This window comes from Melanostigma gelatinosum (assembly GCF_949748355.1).
Source record: "Melanostigma gelatinosum genome assembly, chromosome: 4".
Taxonomy (NCBI): domain Eukaryota; kingdom Metazoa; phylum Chordata; class Actinopteri; order Perciformes; family Zoarcidae; genus Melanostigma; species Melanostigma gelatinosum.
This window is the reverse complement of record NC_136637.1, coordinates 16,704,252-16,723,134: the sequence shown is the minus strand read 5'-3', so window position 1 is coordinate 16,723,134 and position 18,883 is coordinate 16,704,252. Positions and strand designations below refer to the sequence as shown.

The 18,883-nt window shown below is 40.8% G+C and overlaps 1 protein-coding gene across 1 annotated transcript; it reads right to left on the bottom strand.

The window, feature by feature from the left end:
- Positions 1-557: 557 nt before the first annotated feature.
- On the bottom strand, positions 558-18,652 carry pik3ca (phosphatidylinositol-4,5-bisphosphate 3-kinase, catalytic subunit alpha; the record flags this gene model as incomplete). Its single annotated transcript, XM_079267821.1, has 24 exons — positions 558-4,769; positions 4,924-5,086; positions 5,210-5,361; positions 5,682-5,799; positions 5,937-6,107; positions 6,213-6,291; positions 6,957-7,078; positions 7,221-7,327; positions 7,709-7,880; positions 7,986-8,089; positions 8,406-8,570; positions 8,848-8,929; positions 9,146-9,270; positions 11,197-11,331; positions 11,598-11,750; positions 13,634-13,739; positions 14,401-14,486; positions 14,952-15,197; positions 15,680-15,835; positions 15,965-16,059; positions 16,427-16,636; positions 17,910-18,036; positions 18,199-18,367; positions 18,597-18,652. The coding sequence occupies 24 exons, from the start codon at positions 18,650-18,652 to the stop codon at positions 4,662-4,664; spliced, it is 3,207 nt and encodes a 1,068-aa protein (XP_079123947.1). The 3' UTR covers positions 558-4,661.
- Between the last annotated feature and the right edge of the window lie 231 nt (positions 18,653-18,883).

The following is an 18,883-nucleotide window of genomic DNA, read 5'->3' as shown; positions in this document are numbered from 1 at the left end:
AGTAGATTGGAAATCTGTCACTCTCAAAACGAAACGAAACAATACAAAATAAAATAAAACTATGTTCTGTGTGCTGGTTTTATGTGTGAATATAAATGCAGCTCACCAGAGTGCTTTTCTATCATTTAACATTTCCTACTCGCCGACTTCCACATGGACACGAAAGGTATTGTTTTATTACAAGGTACGGAGTTCACACCGTTTCGCCCGATGACTTCCATCAACAAAATATTTGCACTTTCATTGGCCCACATGATCTGTCCGACCTATTAATATTGTTGTTCTGTAAAAAGGAATAAAAATATCAGATTCAGCGCTTCAGATTTCCTGAATCTCCATTTCGGGAATCCAGCTTTTAAACTTTGGGATTCCCCAGATGTGGATGAAGTGGAAAACCTGTAAATAAAACAATCAAGAGTTAAAGTAGTTATGGTTGAACATGGCAGACAAAACTTAACAAAATGCTTGATACCATTCTTCAATTAAGTCATATTAATGTAAAAAGGCCTGTTGTGCAGTAAAAAGGGAAAGAGTGTGAGAGCAAACACACAGCCGGGTGAATGTTTAACAAATTTATTTGTACATCTTCACAGAACACTCAGATGACCCGTCAGTCAGGAACAAACCTTTACTCTGTAACCAGTACAACATACATTTATAAATAAATAAAAAACACAGCTTATTGTAGAGATGAAACGGTTCCTACACAGAGCAAACTTAAGGCATTAATGTATAATCATCTGTATGGCTGCTTAGCACACTAAAAAAACAAAACAAACAAACAACCTTTACCTAAATCTCATGCAGTTCGGCTGTGAAGAACACTACAGTGGCCCGTTGTACATTCATTCATAGTATAGGTTAAGGTTCTAACAGCATGGTATGTTGTGGAAATATATTAGCAAAACATTATAATGTAGTTAAGAACACTGCATACACAAAATAACATGAACACCAGTTAGTCCATATTTCTCTTCAAAGTGAGAATTTAGGACACTTCAGATGATCACAAAGGATCAATAATCGTAATGATTACTCATATTTGCTCTTTAAAACACTTTAAAACCCTGGACACTCTTTCAAGTTTGACAGAAAGAAAAAAAAGACTTATTCCCTTAATGCCAGGCCCCATATTCATACAGGTGGTGGACACAATAACGTGAACACCTGTCCAGCACGCAAACAAACAAAAGCAGTAACATAAAACACCGAAGGATAAATACGCGTAAGTAGTACTTACTGCATGGATATTGCATTGAATTTCATAACATCTGGGTGTTCACGTTATTATGTCCACTGCTCATGTTGAAATCATAGCTCAGATCCTATGATTCATTATGCAAGGCGCGGGCAATAACTGAAGAGCGGCTGAACAGAATTGGGAGCTCCCTCCTCTCGACAACACTTCAAAGATAGTCCGACAGTATTTCACTGCACATATTCAAACATTTCCAACTTCACCCTAGCGTGTACATCTTGCAGGTACAACAATTCTCCTGCAGGACGTTGATCTGTTGAATACTGTCGGGCAGATTTTTTAAATACGGGCTTTAAATATACTCGTGCAACGATATTGTTCCTGCACCAATTCAGCGCGAACAAACGAACATGCTCTGAGGAGATGTGAGAACTATAACTTAGCTGCTGGACGTAATTCTTATGATCTGGAGGTTGAGGATGAACATTTAAGATTATTAAATCTTATTAAACCCTGTAAGATACTTTGTCATAATTCTCACTGAACCTGATCTTGGAAATTTAGACTCAAGAACAACTTTAGTTCAAGAAGTGATTGCGTCTTCACTCTGACATGTAGGACTGTGGCACGAATAACAATCACTGCCAGCATCGCACAAACACAAAGCTTCAACAATCGGTGCTTACAAAAGATTTAGAGACGCCACAACTTGAACAGTCAAGTGTGGTCACAAACAGACACATGGGCATGTACATACAGTGTGGGTTTTCATTGGGGCCTGCCAATGAAGCTCTGCAACCGGTACAGAAAGACAATTAATGAACACAACCAGAGAAGAGGTCTGCCTGTAACTGTACGTACATACTGCTTAATGCTGCTTCAAAATGTACATCATAAGAACTGGTTATGCTGTTTGAGAAACATGCTTACTAGGCTAACATCTTACAGCGTCCCTTTGGACAAAAAGGCATTGAGAAGTACAACAACAACTACCGGTCGTCTTTTTCAGTGCGTTGCCCAGCCTCTTTCTTCTTCACGTCTGTAACTGATATCCCTTACTGCATGATGTGATTCCAGCATCGGCGTCCGCAGGCCTCAGTGATGCCTGGTTTGGCACATTAAAAGAAGAAAGAAGAAGAGAAGAGCTCTCCGCTAATAACCTAGTGTATGTTTAGTGGCTGTGCATCTGACATGAGAAAGAAAACATGGATGATGCAAAAAAAACAAACATTAAAAGATGAGTGCACGTAAGGTCCATGTTAGCAATTAAATACATTCCAGCAGTTAATTCTTGCAATAATGTGACATCACATCAGAGCGGACCACCACTTTGACTTTTCTATACAATCAACAGGTGAGCAAAGTGCTGACTTTCTTTTCCACTGGCAGATTGAGTTTCATACTGTCTGTCAGTAAGAGAACAGTTTAGCTAGGAGCACATCCAAATATCTCTCTCGGTACAATGTGAAGGCGTCTGGGGCTCATGAAAAATACATTCTCTCCGTTACTGTCCCTCAAGGTTTCTCTTAAAAACGCCGTACGTAAGTATACTTTCCGAGAAAATTCCTGCTTAAAAGACACCATGAAACAAAAATGCATGAAACAAGCTGTGATCCTAGCTTGTGATCCAATCAAATTTGAAAGATTTGTTGAAATCCCTTTCAAAGGTTCGCCCACATGCACTGTTTCACTTGATGAATTGAAAGATTTTGCAACTGACATTTTACTGACTTTATAATGTTGAAAAAGCTACCGGCTCAAATGATTCTGTTGGGAGCATGGCTATGACAACGGTACACAACATACTGCCAAGTGTTATGGGCTCATCAGTGGACGGTGTTCTGGATGGAAAAAAATACACCCCAGATGTGATAAACACACGTTAAAATGCACTTTGATCATGAGTCGACATTTTAAAGACATTCTAATGGGAGACATGCTGAAGACGATCAGCCTCACATGGTTCAAAATAAAAAGAATGATTCACAGATCAGATCTAGCTTTTCATGTTAAAAAGTGCTGTTATGGTTTGCTCACTACAACATGCTGAGGCAGCGTTTGTAGAGCTTTGTGCCAAGGCATCTTATCAACGGGAAGACATAATATTCCCCTGGACTTCTGCTCGCCAATAAAACAGACAGCCAGAGGCTTAAAACAGGTCGCAGTAGTCATACAAAGTGAGACTGGCACTTCCAGTCTTATCAATTTGCATCCCCAAACAAATTCCAAGTAAGGCTGCACACTAGCCACAATAACACAAATCGGGCTACTGGATAGGCCGAATGAGACGTTTACCTTAAAAGTGACGGAGGCAAAAAAAAAAAAAGGAATCAGCAGTCTTAATTTACGAATGTGAGTAAAACTAAATAATCGAGAGAAAAAAAGAGAAAGGTTTTTGCACTTGTGGTCATCAGAAGAAGAAAGCAAATTGGTAAACAGAAATACAAAAAACTATATTTACGATAGCAATGGCGGTGGAGAGTTGAGTTTTGACTGTTTACGTAGAAACTGAACGAAACTGGATACATAAGTAAATTCAAAAAGGCATATTAAATCTGTATATTATTTGTAAGTGCTGTTTTTTTTTTTTTATGGAGAGGCATCAATACCCTGAAGTTTATATTGGAGTCTAAAGCTGCACCACCAACAAATGTTCCCATGGGTGGAGTGCTTTTTCATCGCAGCCCGGGAGACTGTAGAGCAAAACAACCCGGAGACTCTTCTGCAGTTTTTAAGCTTTGACATTTTCTCACAAAGGTTTAAAAGGCGGAAAAGCTGACACCAAATCAGCTCAGGAAGGGAACTTCACCACAGATATGGTGGAAGACTGGTGCAGTGGTAATCATCACAGAAGACCCCATTACTCCAGTAATCCTGCATTGTGCAACAAATTTGATAAACACTTATTGTGTAAGATAAGTTCCTTGTGCCTGGTATCTTCTCAGCAGAGATATGATTCAAAACAACGTTCCCAAGCGCTTCCTTTCTGAGGCGGAGCCACAGTGCAGAAGTAATACAGCAGAAGGGCAGCAAGTTGAACTTACTTTGTGGCTACATTTAAAGATTGGCAGATACATCTACGTTACGCTGTTTTGTCCAATGATCGTTTTTTTTCCAGCAAGAGTAAGGGGTCAAATTACTCCAAACAACTTATCCAGTTTGTTTCTGTTGGGGGGGAAAAAACAGAGCAAACATAGTAGCGGAGGATTCAAACATCCAGGTCGGGCACATCTTCAATAGGACATGAGGACAATGCTCTCTTGTCGACTCCAGAAAAGGTAAAGGGTAAAGTGAGGGCATCAAGACCGCAGAAACAGGCAGATGATAATGGCAAGAAAACGAAGAAACAACGGAACCTCCTTCGGATAAATAAAAATGGTGAAAAAAAAAAAAATGAAGTCAAGCTGCAAACTTCCTGTTACTCCAGGGTGGGACTGGTGTTTTTTTGTTGGTTTGCAGGTGGTCAGTTCAGTGCATGCTGTCTAATTGTGTGGAATATCCAGTCCATTTTGGTGGTCCATCCTCCATGGTGAGCATCGTTCATCTGTTTCATAAAGTAGTCCAACGCCTCCTGCACAAAGCAGAATAAAAATAGAAGCGACAAATAAGTAGATACAAAATCCTTGCAGCGGTTTCAGGAAGCCAAATGTGAGACGTGAGACTATTTCAAGACCCCAAAATGAGACGAGAGCAGAATGGATTAGAGCACCCAAAAGTTGTATTACCTGTTCGCTTTTCTCCAGGGCCAGCGTCTTCCTAATGTAGGCAATGTCATCAAATGACTGCAGCTCAGGCATGCCAGAGCCCAGCATCATGGAGAACAGGTTGATGAAGAGGTTAGCATGCTGCCGGATGGCCAGGTAGGCTTTATAACACATCTCTTGGAACCTGGGGAGAGAGCAAAGCTTTGCTGTGGCAGTATCTCACAACAGGACAAGAAGAGACAAGTTCTGGGAGTCGGCGAACCCACGGACTGACTGATACGAGTTGGGAGTTAAGATGCTGCAGTACCTCTCAAACTCTTTGGTCTTTGCACACTCTTGGGATCCCTTGCTGATGACAATGAGGAAGTCTTGGGTCAGAACAAAGGGAACTCGTTCTCTCTTGTAGCCAAATTTCTTCTTCTTATGATCCAGGAAATGGCCAAAATCTATATGAAACAACTGGACGAGAGCAGAACAAAGAAGACAGCAGGAAGTCAAACTTCAGTAACTCTCTCTAACACGTCAACCACCTCTAAAGTAAAATATATACACAGTACACCCACCGTGTATCGACTTAGACACATTTGTTTTATTAAACATGTATTGGACAAAAACAAATCCCTGATAAATTCACTGACAAGAAACACAAAATGAAAACAACCAACCTTCATAAAGCAGGCTAGACAAAGTAGCTTAATCAATTCTCTCATCAGATTAGCCATGTGTAAAAAACCCTTCACCAAAATGTAGTGCTTTGTGTGTAGGCATATACAAGTTACCTGTCCATCATCTTTGACCATAATGTTGCTGTTGTGTCTGTCTCCTATCCCGAGGATAAATGTAGCTACACAGTAGCCAGCACAGGACCTCGTAAACAGATCCACAGCCATGTCATACCTGCACACACAAGCACAAACAAGTACGTTTTATAACAAATAAGAAAATGTTTAAAAGTAAATGGGCTGTAATTCTAATCAATTTTCTTTTTGGTGCCATGATGCTGTAAAAACTAAGATCAGGAGAGAAGAACTCACATCTCGCCCTTATTCTTGTCCTTCAGCCACTGATGCAGAGTGTTTGAGTTGAACTGCAGGGCTCCTTTCAAGCCTCCTTTACACTGAATCTGCATGATGGTGTGGGAGCTGCGAACCACCTCAATGAGACCCACACAGTCTCCTAACGACAGGCAGCCATAAGGAAGCATCCTGGGGACACACAGCACATGTGTTCTTAGCCCCAGAGTGAGAGAGTGAAGAAATTGAAGAGAGAAAAAGACACATCGACTTAGATAACAGGAGAGAGAGACGTACCGAAGGTCCAGTCCCTGATTCTGCCAAATGTTCTCCATGATTTTAATAATCTGCAACGTCAGCATATCCTGTCGCAAGTCTACCACAAAAACACACACAATGAAGGCAGTTACAGTTAATAACAAACACAACATAAAGACAAGTTAGTTTGATTAGAGTAGCCAACTATTACCAAGAAGCTCTGCAGAATGTGAAACTACAATTCACAACTTGTGTCAACATTTCGGATTGGGACTGAATATGTTGCATCACTTTATAGCACAGGTCAGGAGCAGTGAATCGGTGTTCCTGTACATACCGAGCCAGCGCTTTCATATTTTCTTTTAATGGCGTACGGTGCTCAGAGTGAGAGAAAACGTTCAATATGATACACTCGCCAATTGTACCCCCTCGCAGAACGAAGCTAACCGATAGCTAGCTCACCTAGCACCACTGAGCTAGCTGACGTTACAGCGCAGCCGAGGGGGGGCGCCATTAACGTTTACATGTTGCGCTGATGCAAAGCACTAGCCTCTCGTCCATGAGTAGATAAATGCTTCCTTCTGCGTGGTGATACAGTTGGCAGATGTAGTTCGGTAGAAAGAAAATAGTTCCTACATGAAACTGCTCACAACGAGGTTGAGCTTTGAGCGACACGAGTCGAGTGACATCTCTACGGACGACATCTCCAACACTCAGCAAAACAGTCTCGATTGATCAATAGCACAAATAAGAGTAAACATATGTATTTTGTCTGTGTGTTACCATCTCCATTTTTGAAGATGATCTCATTGTTCTGAAAGAGCAGCTCAGACATGATGTCAGGATTCTCCCAGTTCAGCCACAGCGGTCTCTTGGCTGATGACATGATCCTGCATTCATCTAACCTATGCACAAATTAATAAAGGTTAGTGGACAATGTCAATCTTGTTTCACAACCCCACTTATTCATATACAAACACCACTACACACACACACACACACACACACACACACACACACAAAAGCTCTTTCACTATTGCTTCTAACCTCAGGTTTCCCAGTTGGTGTGCAGGGTTGAGAGGAGAGGTGTAGTTCTGCAGAGCATCCATGTAGTCCGGTCTCTTCATCTGGTCCACGAGAAACCGCATTTGGACCTCCACAAGACAAACACACACACAACCACAACAACACACACACGCATTTGCACATACACACGCATACACAAAGAAATCTCCTAAAAATGAGTGCATTTGAGAGGTATGTGCATGTTACATATTATGAGTTTTGACAAAAATATAAATAAAATGTTGTGTGCATACATTTTTTATGCGGTGTCATTGTTATTGTTGCTCATGTATTTCAGTATTTATATCAATATGATCTCTCTGGAGTCCAGATTTTAATATTTCAAATGGATTTTAAGATGTAAAAGACAAAAAACGTAAAATTGAAACAAACATAAAATAACACGTTCCTGTGTGTGTGTGTGTGTGTAAGTGTTTGTGTGTGTGTGTAAGTGTGTTTGCTCTCCTTACCTTCTGCGTCTCATCCTTCTTCTCCTGTTTAAGGATGTCAGTGAGGTTAATGAGCTTCTCCATGGCCTCGACCTGCCTGCTCAGGTGTTTCAGGTACATGCCACACGCCCTGCAGTAAGCCTCCAACAGCAGCCCAAACCTCTGGCTCACTGTTTTATTGTGCATTTCTGACCTGTGAGGAGGGCACAAAGAGGAGGGAGTGAGAAGCCGTCTAGAAAGACACAGAGAAAGGAAGGTACACAAACATGAAGAAAAAGCAATCTGAAAGGTGACTCACTTGAGATGCCAGAAGAAGAAATGACCTATCCTTTGATTGGTCAGGGCCTTTTTCAGGAGGAAACGGGCCAGGGGATTCTCAAGATACTGTTCATATTTCAATACCTAGAGCAGGAGGAGAGGAGAGGAAGGGAAGATTGGAGGGAAAGATGAGTCATTTCTGACTTTATAATGTCTCTCACCATGCAGCCTCTGCACGCCAAGCACAAAAACAACCTCAGGCACACAGGAAAGTCTTTTACACAACAGAAAGATTGCTTTCCAACGGATATAACTCTGGCTACCAAGGACACCCGGGCTGGAGAAAAGTACTCCACAGCCACTTGAGTCACAGCACTCTTATTTCCTCACTGTCTTCCTTTTTACCCCATTATTTTGTCAATCAGTTCCCTGATAGTCCTAGACTCTCAGTCAGACATACCTGTACAAGCTGGATGAGGTACTGGGACAGTTTGTCATCAGTAAGGTATTTGTCGAGGCAGCGTACAGCGAAGTGCCTGACCATGGGGTCTGGGTAGTTACAGTCCAACAGCTCCATGGCCTGCTCAGGACGGATAGACGGCCATTCCTTCAACAGACAATACATCTGGGAAACATACAAACCAAGAAATATTCATTATTACTCATCACACACTATTCATAGAGAGTATGAGCATTAGGGTAAGTATTTTGGTAGATGTATACATTAAAAACAAAGGAATGGAATAACTCTTTTACTGCAACATGCTTTTCATTTGGTCCTTACAAGCCAAGATTATTCTACGTCCATTTCTCAGAATCCAGTACAAATACTCTTTCTTTATGTTCCTTCTTGTTTATCGAAGAAGGAACAATGAACTATGAATGAAATGGCATGGCATCACCTGTGCTACTTCATCTCTGGAGTTCCATTTGACAGCGAGAAGGATCTTGGGAAGGATCTCCGGGATGTTCACGCAGTAGTGCCTGATAGGGAAAGAGAAAGGGGATCATTACTGTGCTTTGCATCCCAGATTAAGTCTCAATCAGTTGTTTTTACACATATATACATCCTGCATACAAGATGTTACATACAGCTACATACTAGTCTGACCTGTGTGATGCCATTCTATGCAATCTATGGTTCTACATAAAGTAGTACTTTACGTGCTATACAGTAAAGTAGTAAAGTGTGATATTTACCTGTGTCTCCAGAGGAAGTCTTTCTCCTGCTCAGTGATTTCTGAAAGTGGGTCTCTGTTACTCAGCTGTCTCATCTGCTCGGTGTCGCCCTCTGTCAGGGCGTGATCTCTGGCCGACCGGTTGCTCTGAAACACATCCGGAAGGAAATACTTCAAACACTGCATTATTACATTACTAACACGACCCTAATTGCCTGTTGGTGGCCATGTTTTTCAAGGTACTATACAAGACCCTGATCCCTGCCCACATTTACTCTTTAATAAAACACAGAGCAACACAAGTTATTATGTTATCACTAACCTCTTTTATCGTAATGAAGCACAATAACTGGCATCGTTACTTTGTCGTTTACTGTTCGAGCCTCCATTTGTTACTCTTTTTCATGTATCACAGTATCTTTGTAGCAGTAATTTAAAAAATATTTGCCTATTCAGCCATGCAGTCATGATGAGACACAAAAATAGCTTGGAACATGAACAACTGTTATCCATTAAGACCCATTACTGTTAGAGAAGCTTCTCAAACAACTCACGTTACAGATAAAGGAATTATTAAATACACAACACTATGCTATCATCATAAATAAATCAACAGTGTGCGGTCCAGCGCTCTTGCATCGCACAGTATCTAAAAAGACCAATAACAACATCCCACTTTAAAAAATATGCATGTCTATTTGCTGTAAATGCTAATCTTTATACGATTCCAAATCTTGTACTATAATATTAAGTATTCAGCCATGTCTACCACAGCTCTGGTCAGAAGTTTAACCACACTTCTAAATTAGTGCGCAAGGTTTACTGAACTGAACTCCAGGTCTGTTGTTGCAGCCTGTGTCTCTGAAGCATGAAATGTATTTGTGAATGTATTTATTCCATTTGCTTATTCCAGCAATTGACTTGAAATAAATTCATTCTATTGATGCATTTCCTCTGTTTCTAACTTAATCTTCACAGATACATAGTTAGTGGGAGCAGGACAGGAGAAAAACTCCTCCTGCTCTCTGATCACCATCCCTGTGTCTTAATGCAGCCAAATTCACAATTTAGTTGTTTTCATTCATGTTTTTTTTTCTGAAACGGGAATGAAATTTGATCACGGCTCATGAATACAATGTTGGACAGCAGTCGTCACCAAGCTGCTGAGAACATTCGGTGTAAGTCTGAGGCTGTTAAGAACCCCGACAATGCCCTCAAATCCTGAATCCCTTTTTTTCTTTTCCCCATCGCTTTGTCAAGAGCATAACATTTAAACTGTCCTATGCCCAATCATCCTCCTTAAAATCAAGTCTGATTCATGACATCAGTTTAGATTTGAATTATGTTAAATTATTTTCTGCTCAGGGACAAGCCGCATGATATCATCATTACACAGTTGGGCACTCCTCACATTTGACACACACATCATGAATAACTTCACACATCGTCTCACACTGTTCACATCCTCTCACATGGCAGAGTAACGCAAAGTGTTGGAACCAACTCAGTTATAAAGTCAACAATGAGTCTTCATAGTTCATTGATTGGCGGAAATTAACCATATTTATCGAATCACTTATTGCCCTAAACTTACTCGTGTCAAAATGTGTCAATAAATAAAATGTAAAGAGCTATAACATGAATTGAAAGTGTTGGTGCTGCATTTAATGAAACCTCTCTTTCACTAAAGGCAACACTCTCATATAATTTACCCAGAAGATCCAATAACACCCAACTAGAATTACACGTGGTGTCTTGCACAACACACATAGGTGTTCACATTACCAACACACTACCAACCATCACAACTAATATAGCAGATTTTCATTACATGGAATCCCCTCGACAAGGACACAACCACACCTCACATTAGGGCCTCATGAGTCAATGTCAAGCTACAAAGGGCTCTACTGAGTGGTGAAATAGAAACACCTTCATTAATAACGTACCTCATCCTATCTAAGTACCGGTAACTCTATACATGTTTCTTTACATGTGGATATTTGTGCTCTGTTACTTAAATGAATCGGCTCATTAGAGTGAGAATATGAAGGTAGATAAGCAGGTTAATACCTGTCCGGAGAGGTTGTAGCTATAGCCCAGTTCCCTCGAGATGGTCCAGTTTGCGTGATCCTCTACTGCATTCATATCTGGGTATTTGACTGAACTACTAAAGTGGTCAAACTCCAGCTCCAGACATGGGGTTTCCTGTACAACAGAGATTAAAATGATATAATTAAATTACAGTATCTCACAAAACAGTCAAACTCTCAATTCAAGTTCCACTTTTTATTCATCATATGCAGAACAATTACAGAGAAGCAGCAATGAAAATATTAAGTCTCAGGCTCCCTCCTGAGACTTTTAAAATATGGATTAGAAGATGGAAACCCGTTACTTTCTTGTACCTCATTTCTGAAATGGATCATGAACAGTGCAAATGAACATTGACGCAAGAGGCTGAATTTGAATACCTTATTAGGGTTGGATCCTGTGACTCCAATGGGGTTGAGGAGGTCTTCAAGGCCATGAGGGACCGGCCAGAGGTTCAGAGCCATCTTGTTGGCCACCAGAGTGTGAGTGTAGTCAAACAAGTTGATATTACCCCAAGCAAGTGGACAGTGCTCCTACAGGGAGGAAGAGAGGGAGGGAAAGAGAGAGAGAGAGAGAGAACCACTGATTCCAAATTTACAGCGAGTCGTTTCAATGTGAGAAGCTCGTGGGAGAATCAGACACAAACACATATAGTGAATCATTTTGACTTTTGACTCGGCTCTCAACACCAACGTATTCTGGGACTCTCAGTGTGAAAGTAAGTCCATAATCTCATTAAGGCTTCCTTCTGCTAAGAACACAGTACATCACTCACTCAGAAAATACACTTGTACATTAGTCAATGGGTGTAATAAAACCAAAATGTACTTCAGCCAAGTGAAGGTACAGACTAAGTATCCACAAGTTAACATCTATACATATCTTAGTTTTACTTCAGTCTCACCCCATTGACTTACTGGACTGATTAAAACTGATCCTTTTTCCGATGAAACTCTCTATTGGTCAAGGGTGATGAGCGCTTCCCTATCCCAAAGCTTATGTTTTTTTTTTCCCAATAAGGCAGATAAAGATGAATGAGATGCTCTTTGGTGTTTGCAATGAATCTGCCTTCAATGTGTTTGTTTGTTTTATCAGGTTTAAAAAATATTTGAAAGGGTCTTAAAGGTTCACACCAAACGTGGTACGAATAAGCGAGTCTTCACTTCGGGGCAGAGATGGAACAAGGTGACAAAAGCTAACATGGCGAGGCGGACAGAGTTACGTGCAGACAGCCAGTCAAAATGCACCTATTTATAGTAAGTGCTGGAACAAAAGGCAGCTGTAGAGGAGTGTTTATCTTTCATTCAGGTGGGGCTTGAAAGAGAGACCTCAGTCCAGCACTGAGCGGTACTGGATAGGGCTCACCCCAGGTTTCTGTTACCATATCCATGTCTGGCATCCATTGATACACACACACACACACACACACACACACACACACACACACACACACACACACACACCTCTCTCTCTTCCAGTTTTTCCACTAGAGAGAGATGAAAGTAAAATGAATCTGTGTGGGTGTCTGTTACGAGTATCAGACCCAAAGCACAACAGTACAGATACACTCCAACACCTCATGGTTTCTAAACACAGGTAAGTGTAATCTAGAATATGTTACTACTAGGCTTCCCCAATGACGTGAAAAAAGCATCATCTTTTTTAAGTTTTAAATGTGATATATTCATAAGCTGATGAATTCTCAGCCCTAATCATGATTTTGGATTTTCTGAGTAATCCATTTTTTTGTTGTCAAAGTCTTTCGTTCAAATACTACGATACGAGTTTGAGCGAGAACAAGTGGCCCATTTCACAACGTGCCATCAACGGGGCTTGTGCAAGCGAAGCATATTCTAACATGAATGGAAAAGTCCCTTCCGACGATTACGTTTCTGTTGATATTTCCTGCCAACACAGTGCCCATGGCTGATTAGTAATTAAACAGAGTTAAAGCTGATACCACAGCTCCCATTCACCGCAGACACGTATACTCAGACAGACTGACACATAGGGTAGCTTCATATACCAATACCACACACACACACACACACACACACACACACACACGTAAACAAAAGGTACCTATACATATAAAGCCCTCCAGGATGGCATAGCATGCTAGTGTTGATTAAAAGATTTAGACACATGGAGGTCATCTGCTCTCTGCTATCATATTTTGTTTGTTGTGCCCGTTTCTTTGTGTTTCAAATCATAAAATGTCATTTTCACTATTAATTTATTGGATCTTTCCTCAATAAAATTGTAGAGGAAAGTATTTTACATTCCCATAATTATTCCCAACTGTTAAAACATGGAACGGTTGTAGCCAAAAGGACACTTCCTGTTTCTGCATGTCCATATCCTGTTAATTTAAGTTGCATGGTGGAGTCATTTCCTTCACTGCTCTCTATCTTACCTCCTTGGCTCCCTTCCTGCCCTTGACAGAGCAGATGGAGAGGCAGAGTCTGGCAGCACGGGGTATGTCTGGGATGTACATATCATAGGTGAGCCACTCATTCCACCTGTAGATACAGAATGAAAGAGACATTGAGTTCATTTACGAGACTGGGGCCAACAGGAAGAGCCATAAACAAACTCAAATATAGGCCTATAGGGCAAGCAACACCCACCAAGAAGCTGGGCTAAAGAAAGCTGTGCCATTTAATTCTGGGATCAAACTGGGATGCTCACACTGTTTCTAGAAATTAAGAAAAGGTGACACATAGATACCTCAATGGCAAAAATATTTAAGTAGGACTGTTCCTTACTGTTTTTACCGTGTAGGCCTACACAACATATTCTTTTTACATCTACAGAGGTATAAGAGTACACCAGACTGGGGTTTAACAGTCATGTAACACAGCAGTTTAGTGTTACTTGCCAGCACTAAACTGTTAACGTTGCCCTCCTGCCTTGGACTGCTGAAACTAAATTAGCAGTATAAATTCCCTAAAGCACCATTTCAGTGATAAAAGGAGAAAGTGTTTTCAAGTCGTCGTTATTGCCATTAATGGGTGCCATAACTGATTCATTTTATTTCATCTAATTATTTCTCCCTGTATAGTAAGAGTAGTATAAGCGTGTTGTAACTATATTAAGAAAAACTCCTAACAAATAAAGTGATTGTGATTCAAGAGTCCTGTGGTGGAATGAAAGGTGTTGTAATGAAGGGTGGACTCTTACCTGGGGTTAGAGCAGGGTACTCTCTGTGTGTTGACATTGTCACACGACTGTTCACCTCCATGGTAAATGCCTGTTCTCACATATATCTATAAATATGCAAGAGAAGCAAAAGGCAACAAGAAAAATAACTTTAATAAAAGACATGATATATATCTTCACTATAACATTTCTAAAAGATTTTCCGTTTGAACAGCTTGTCTCAGCGTGTAACAGCCGTTGTGTTAAATGATCATTATAGTGGCATATTCGTGAAAACATTCAATTTACACAAATAATTCATGCCAGCACACCAACATGAGCTGCCAGAACTACTTTCCTAATGTCTCTGTTCACAGGAGACCTGGACAATGGCTGCTTGTAAAATAAATCATTCATTCATCTTGAAAAAACACAATAAATAACATCACTTTTAAAAAAAATGAATAAAAGATAATTCCTCTCTCTTTGGCCACTTCTAGTCTTCTCCTACCATCGCTGTAAGAACAAAGCATTAGTCAAGATGGCTGATCAACACAGACAATGGTATGTTCCTGTAACTGTGCGCCCCCCACCTTGTCTATGTCCCGTATATTGACGTTAACATAGGTGGCACAGAGGATTCGTATTCGCAGGGTGCCGTTGATGGCCCACAGCGACTTGGCGGCTGCCTCGCCATTCATATGGGATGTGGCCGTGGAGATGCGTCGCGAGTAGGACGGCATGACGAAGTTATCTGTTGGCAACTGAGTGTATAGGCTGTCCTTAGCCATTAGCATCAGGTTAGGCATCCTGCCGAGCATGATGCAACTACGGATATACTAGAGGGAGAGAGACAGAGACAGGGAATGACGCAGAGGACAGTTGGAACAAAAGTACACAGAGCTGCTCGAGTTACAGGGTGCGTAAGTGTAGCGAGTGATATCAACCGGTCATTTTCCAGCAGCTAGTAGAGGAAAGAGTGCATCTTCTACTTTGATGTGGTTCACATGGACTCTGAGCATGGGCTCACATCGCTGTGCATGAGGAAATGGTTCCAGTATTTGAATGAAAGGCAATGTTGTTTTGACAATAATTAAAGTGAATAAAGGATCTGGAATGGATCAGTCGTTTGGCTATATCCTGACATGGATCGGCCTGACTCATCTTAGAGCATCGTTTGATGGATTTCTGTGCAGACTGCTCCCAACTATGCCTGCATTGCTTCCGTTTGAGCAATTCAACTAAGAAACTGATATTGACGTCATTTAAGGTCATGATTTCTATTTCTAAGTAGATACATTTCCGCCCATATATCTCTTACCTTATACTGGCTGATGGGGTACTTTTCCAGCAGGTACTCATCACATCCACACACTTTGAGGATGTATTTACCCTGATATTCCTGAACACACATCTTCAGCTGCTCTGGGGACAGCAGCATGCTGCGTGTCTTCTTACGAATGGCCTCTGCAATCACCTTTAGGACGAGATACATGCCCACAGCCTGCATTAGACACCCTTCAATCTCCTCACGTTGAGTTGAAAAAGTGAGGGTGGCTCATGATTGATTCATTGTCTCTTTCACTTTCGAACACATTCCTCCCACCTGTTCAGGGACACAGTCGTGGTTGATCTTCAATGTGTACTTTTGTTTGTCATTGTTTGGAGAAACAATCACCCAAATCACAACAATAATCTGACCTACAAAGAGACACACAGAATAAAAGAAAGCTGAGAAAAAAAGAATCAATAAATCTGATTTCAAACAATAACCAATAACCATCCATCTTTATTTATTTTGAGGTCTGGGGGTATCGTATCGACCTCCACAATAGCAGCACCTCAATCAATTCATTGCTCCTCACTGTAGTTCCTATCCCTTGTTAAGGCTGGCTGGTGGCGATTAAGTATTGATGGCAGACTAAAACCTTCTTGGTCTCTGTTGTCTTTAAGTTGTTTGTGTAATAACAATAATTGTCTACATCTTATTTTAGCCCCTTTTCCTTTTCCTGTAAAACCGGATGGATTATGCGCCGAAGAACAAAAAAAGACTGACGCTGTTGCCTACCTTTGTCCAGTTTGCTGTGGATGTGCTTGGGAAGTTCCTGTGTGGATTCTACATTCGGTGGGTAAACATAGAGCGCTCTACTGTGGGGCCCGCTGGCGTCTCTCAGCTCCACAGAGTCTTTACAAACATTCAGGATGTTTCTCCTGAAGTCCTGAACCTCGGGATCCTTCACGAGGTCAAACTCACACACAGGCATACCAATGGCAAAACCTGAGAGAACAGAAAGTAGAGCCAGGTTTGTTTTTTTTGTCTTTTCAAGGCAATTTTTTGGCTGGATTTGGTCTGTTTAGAAAAATGGTAAAATGATGTTTTCCTCCTCTATCTACTGCAGATTCCTAAAACACATACAACAACAATCCACAACAAATGCAAGTATCTTTAGTTCATCAGTTCTGCTTATAAGGCTGACCCAAATGTTTTGAAGCTTCCACTTCACAGCTTTGGTAATCGATGTCCAAATTAGTATTTGAATGCATCTGTTTTTGTTTTTATTTTTATATATGCATTACATCAAAAATCCCAAATATCACATGAACTAAGGAATAGTACTTTCACATTCATTAGGCGTCAACGTTACTTATTTTGAGTTATTGTCAGACGGATAGCGCTGCTGGCTGTGTGCTGTCCCAGAAGAGATCGATACACACACAGTCTTAAAAAATGTTGGAACAGGTTACAGCGTATTTATTTATTTGTATATAAGCCTACATATGAGCAAATACATTTTTTATGGTCTGTTGCTGTGATTTATTTGATGTGATTATTGCACATTTTGTAGCCGTTTGTTTTAATAAAAAAGTGAGATCCTTGACGAAGAAAAGCATCCGACTGAGATCTGTTTCTCTTACTTAACGACCGAGTGAGTTAATGGTGAGGCGACTGACACTCGTGAAGCTTTCTCTCTCTTCGCTCCTGTGTGTGTGTGTGTGTGTGTGCGCGCGCGCGCGCGTGTGTGTGTGTGTGTGTGTGACTTATGTGCGAGAGATTGATACAGCTTAAATTGCACACCCTCGTCAAAGTTCTGAATGTCATCAATTATTTCACACTGAAGCAACGGAAGCCCCAAAAATTGTATTCGGGGCAGCCTTATCTGCTTTTACATCAAGCTTATAATTAGCCCAATAATACAGCTTATATATATGTTATATGTATTTTTTTTATTCACAACTTGTAGTTAAAGCCGCCAAATATTCTACTTAGATTTCTTCAGCGAAAGAACGAGTGATTTACAGAAAATATTTAGCATCTTTTGTGTTTTCCATGATATAAAAAACAGCAACGACCTACTAACTATGATTTATGTATTTTGCAAAAGGAAAAAATTCTCTTTAAGTCTTCCAACTATTTTGCTATCTCAGACAAAATATTAAATTTTAATTAAACATGAAAACGTCTTTTGGATGTTCCAAACTATATTTTCCCGGTAATTCATTGTTAAGACAGAAACCTAACAACAGCTACTACAGAACCAACGTTGTCTCACCAATCTCTCTGTTGAGGATCTTTTCCTCTCTGTTGCCAACTGGTTCAATGACCTTGAGGAAGGCCTGGAAGAGTCGGAGGTCACATAGTCTTCTGGTCTCGTCATAGAACTCCTCCCGCTCTGCTTCCTGCAGGCACGACAAACAAAACAGACATATTACTGTTCTCCCTTACAAACAGCTGTTCTGGGGCAGTTCCATCAAACTTTCAAGAATGGATTTTAATATATTTGGATGAACAGAGTTGTTCCTGACGACCAAAATCTTTGAGTTGAGATTGAGAGCTCTTACCTGTGTAACACTGACGAAGATGTAGGACGTCTCCTCCTGTAGGAGTTGGTGGAGCGGATACTTCCTGGCCTCCTTGAACAGCTCATGTTTGATGGTGATGAGCGTGGCCTCTCGGAGACACTCGAGGGTCAGAATCATTCCGTTGGGCAGCAGGCAGTCCACCAGGATCCTGCAGACACGCTCAGCATTATTATAATGTTATTAACACTATTAATAATGTCTTAACACCCAACCAGGAACATATATATATATATAGACATACATTGCATGTGTATTTTTCGAGATTTTTTTATTTGCTATAACATGAAATTACATCAGGCGAATAATTGTCGAGGCATATGTACTCAAAACAAATTAAATAATGCACTTATCCACAATATTCATCAAGTGGGTCATACCTGGGAGGCATCAAGTGGATGCCCCATAGCTCCCCCGAGGACGGCCTGGGAGGCATCTTCCTCTCTGTCTCCGAGCTCAGTCACACAGTTAAGCTGTCGAGCACAACCTGAAAGACAACAACACTTTCAAGAACGTATTGTGTAAAGCACAGGCTGAGGCCTTTTCAACTTAAGCCTCAGTGGTGATACTTAATGTCGAAAAAGAAAACTGAGGTGCAGTTTGTTTGTTATATACAGTTAACTTGATGCTTTGTTCAGACTAAGAGTGTTGTTTGTGTCGTAACTAA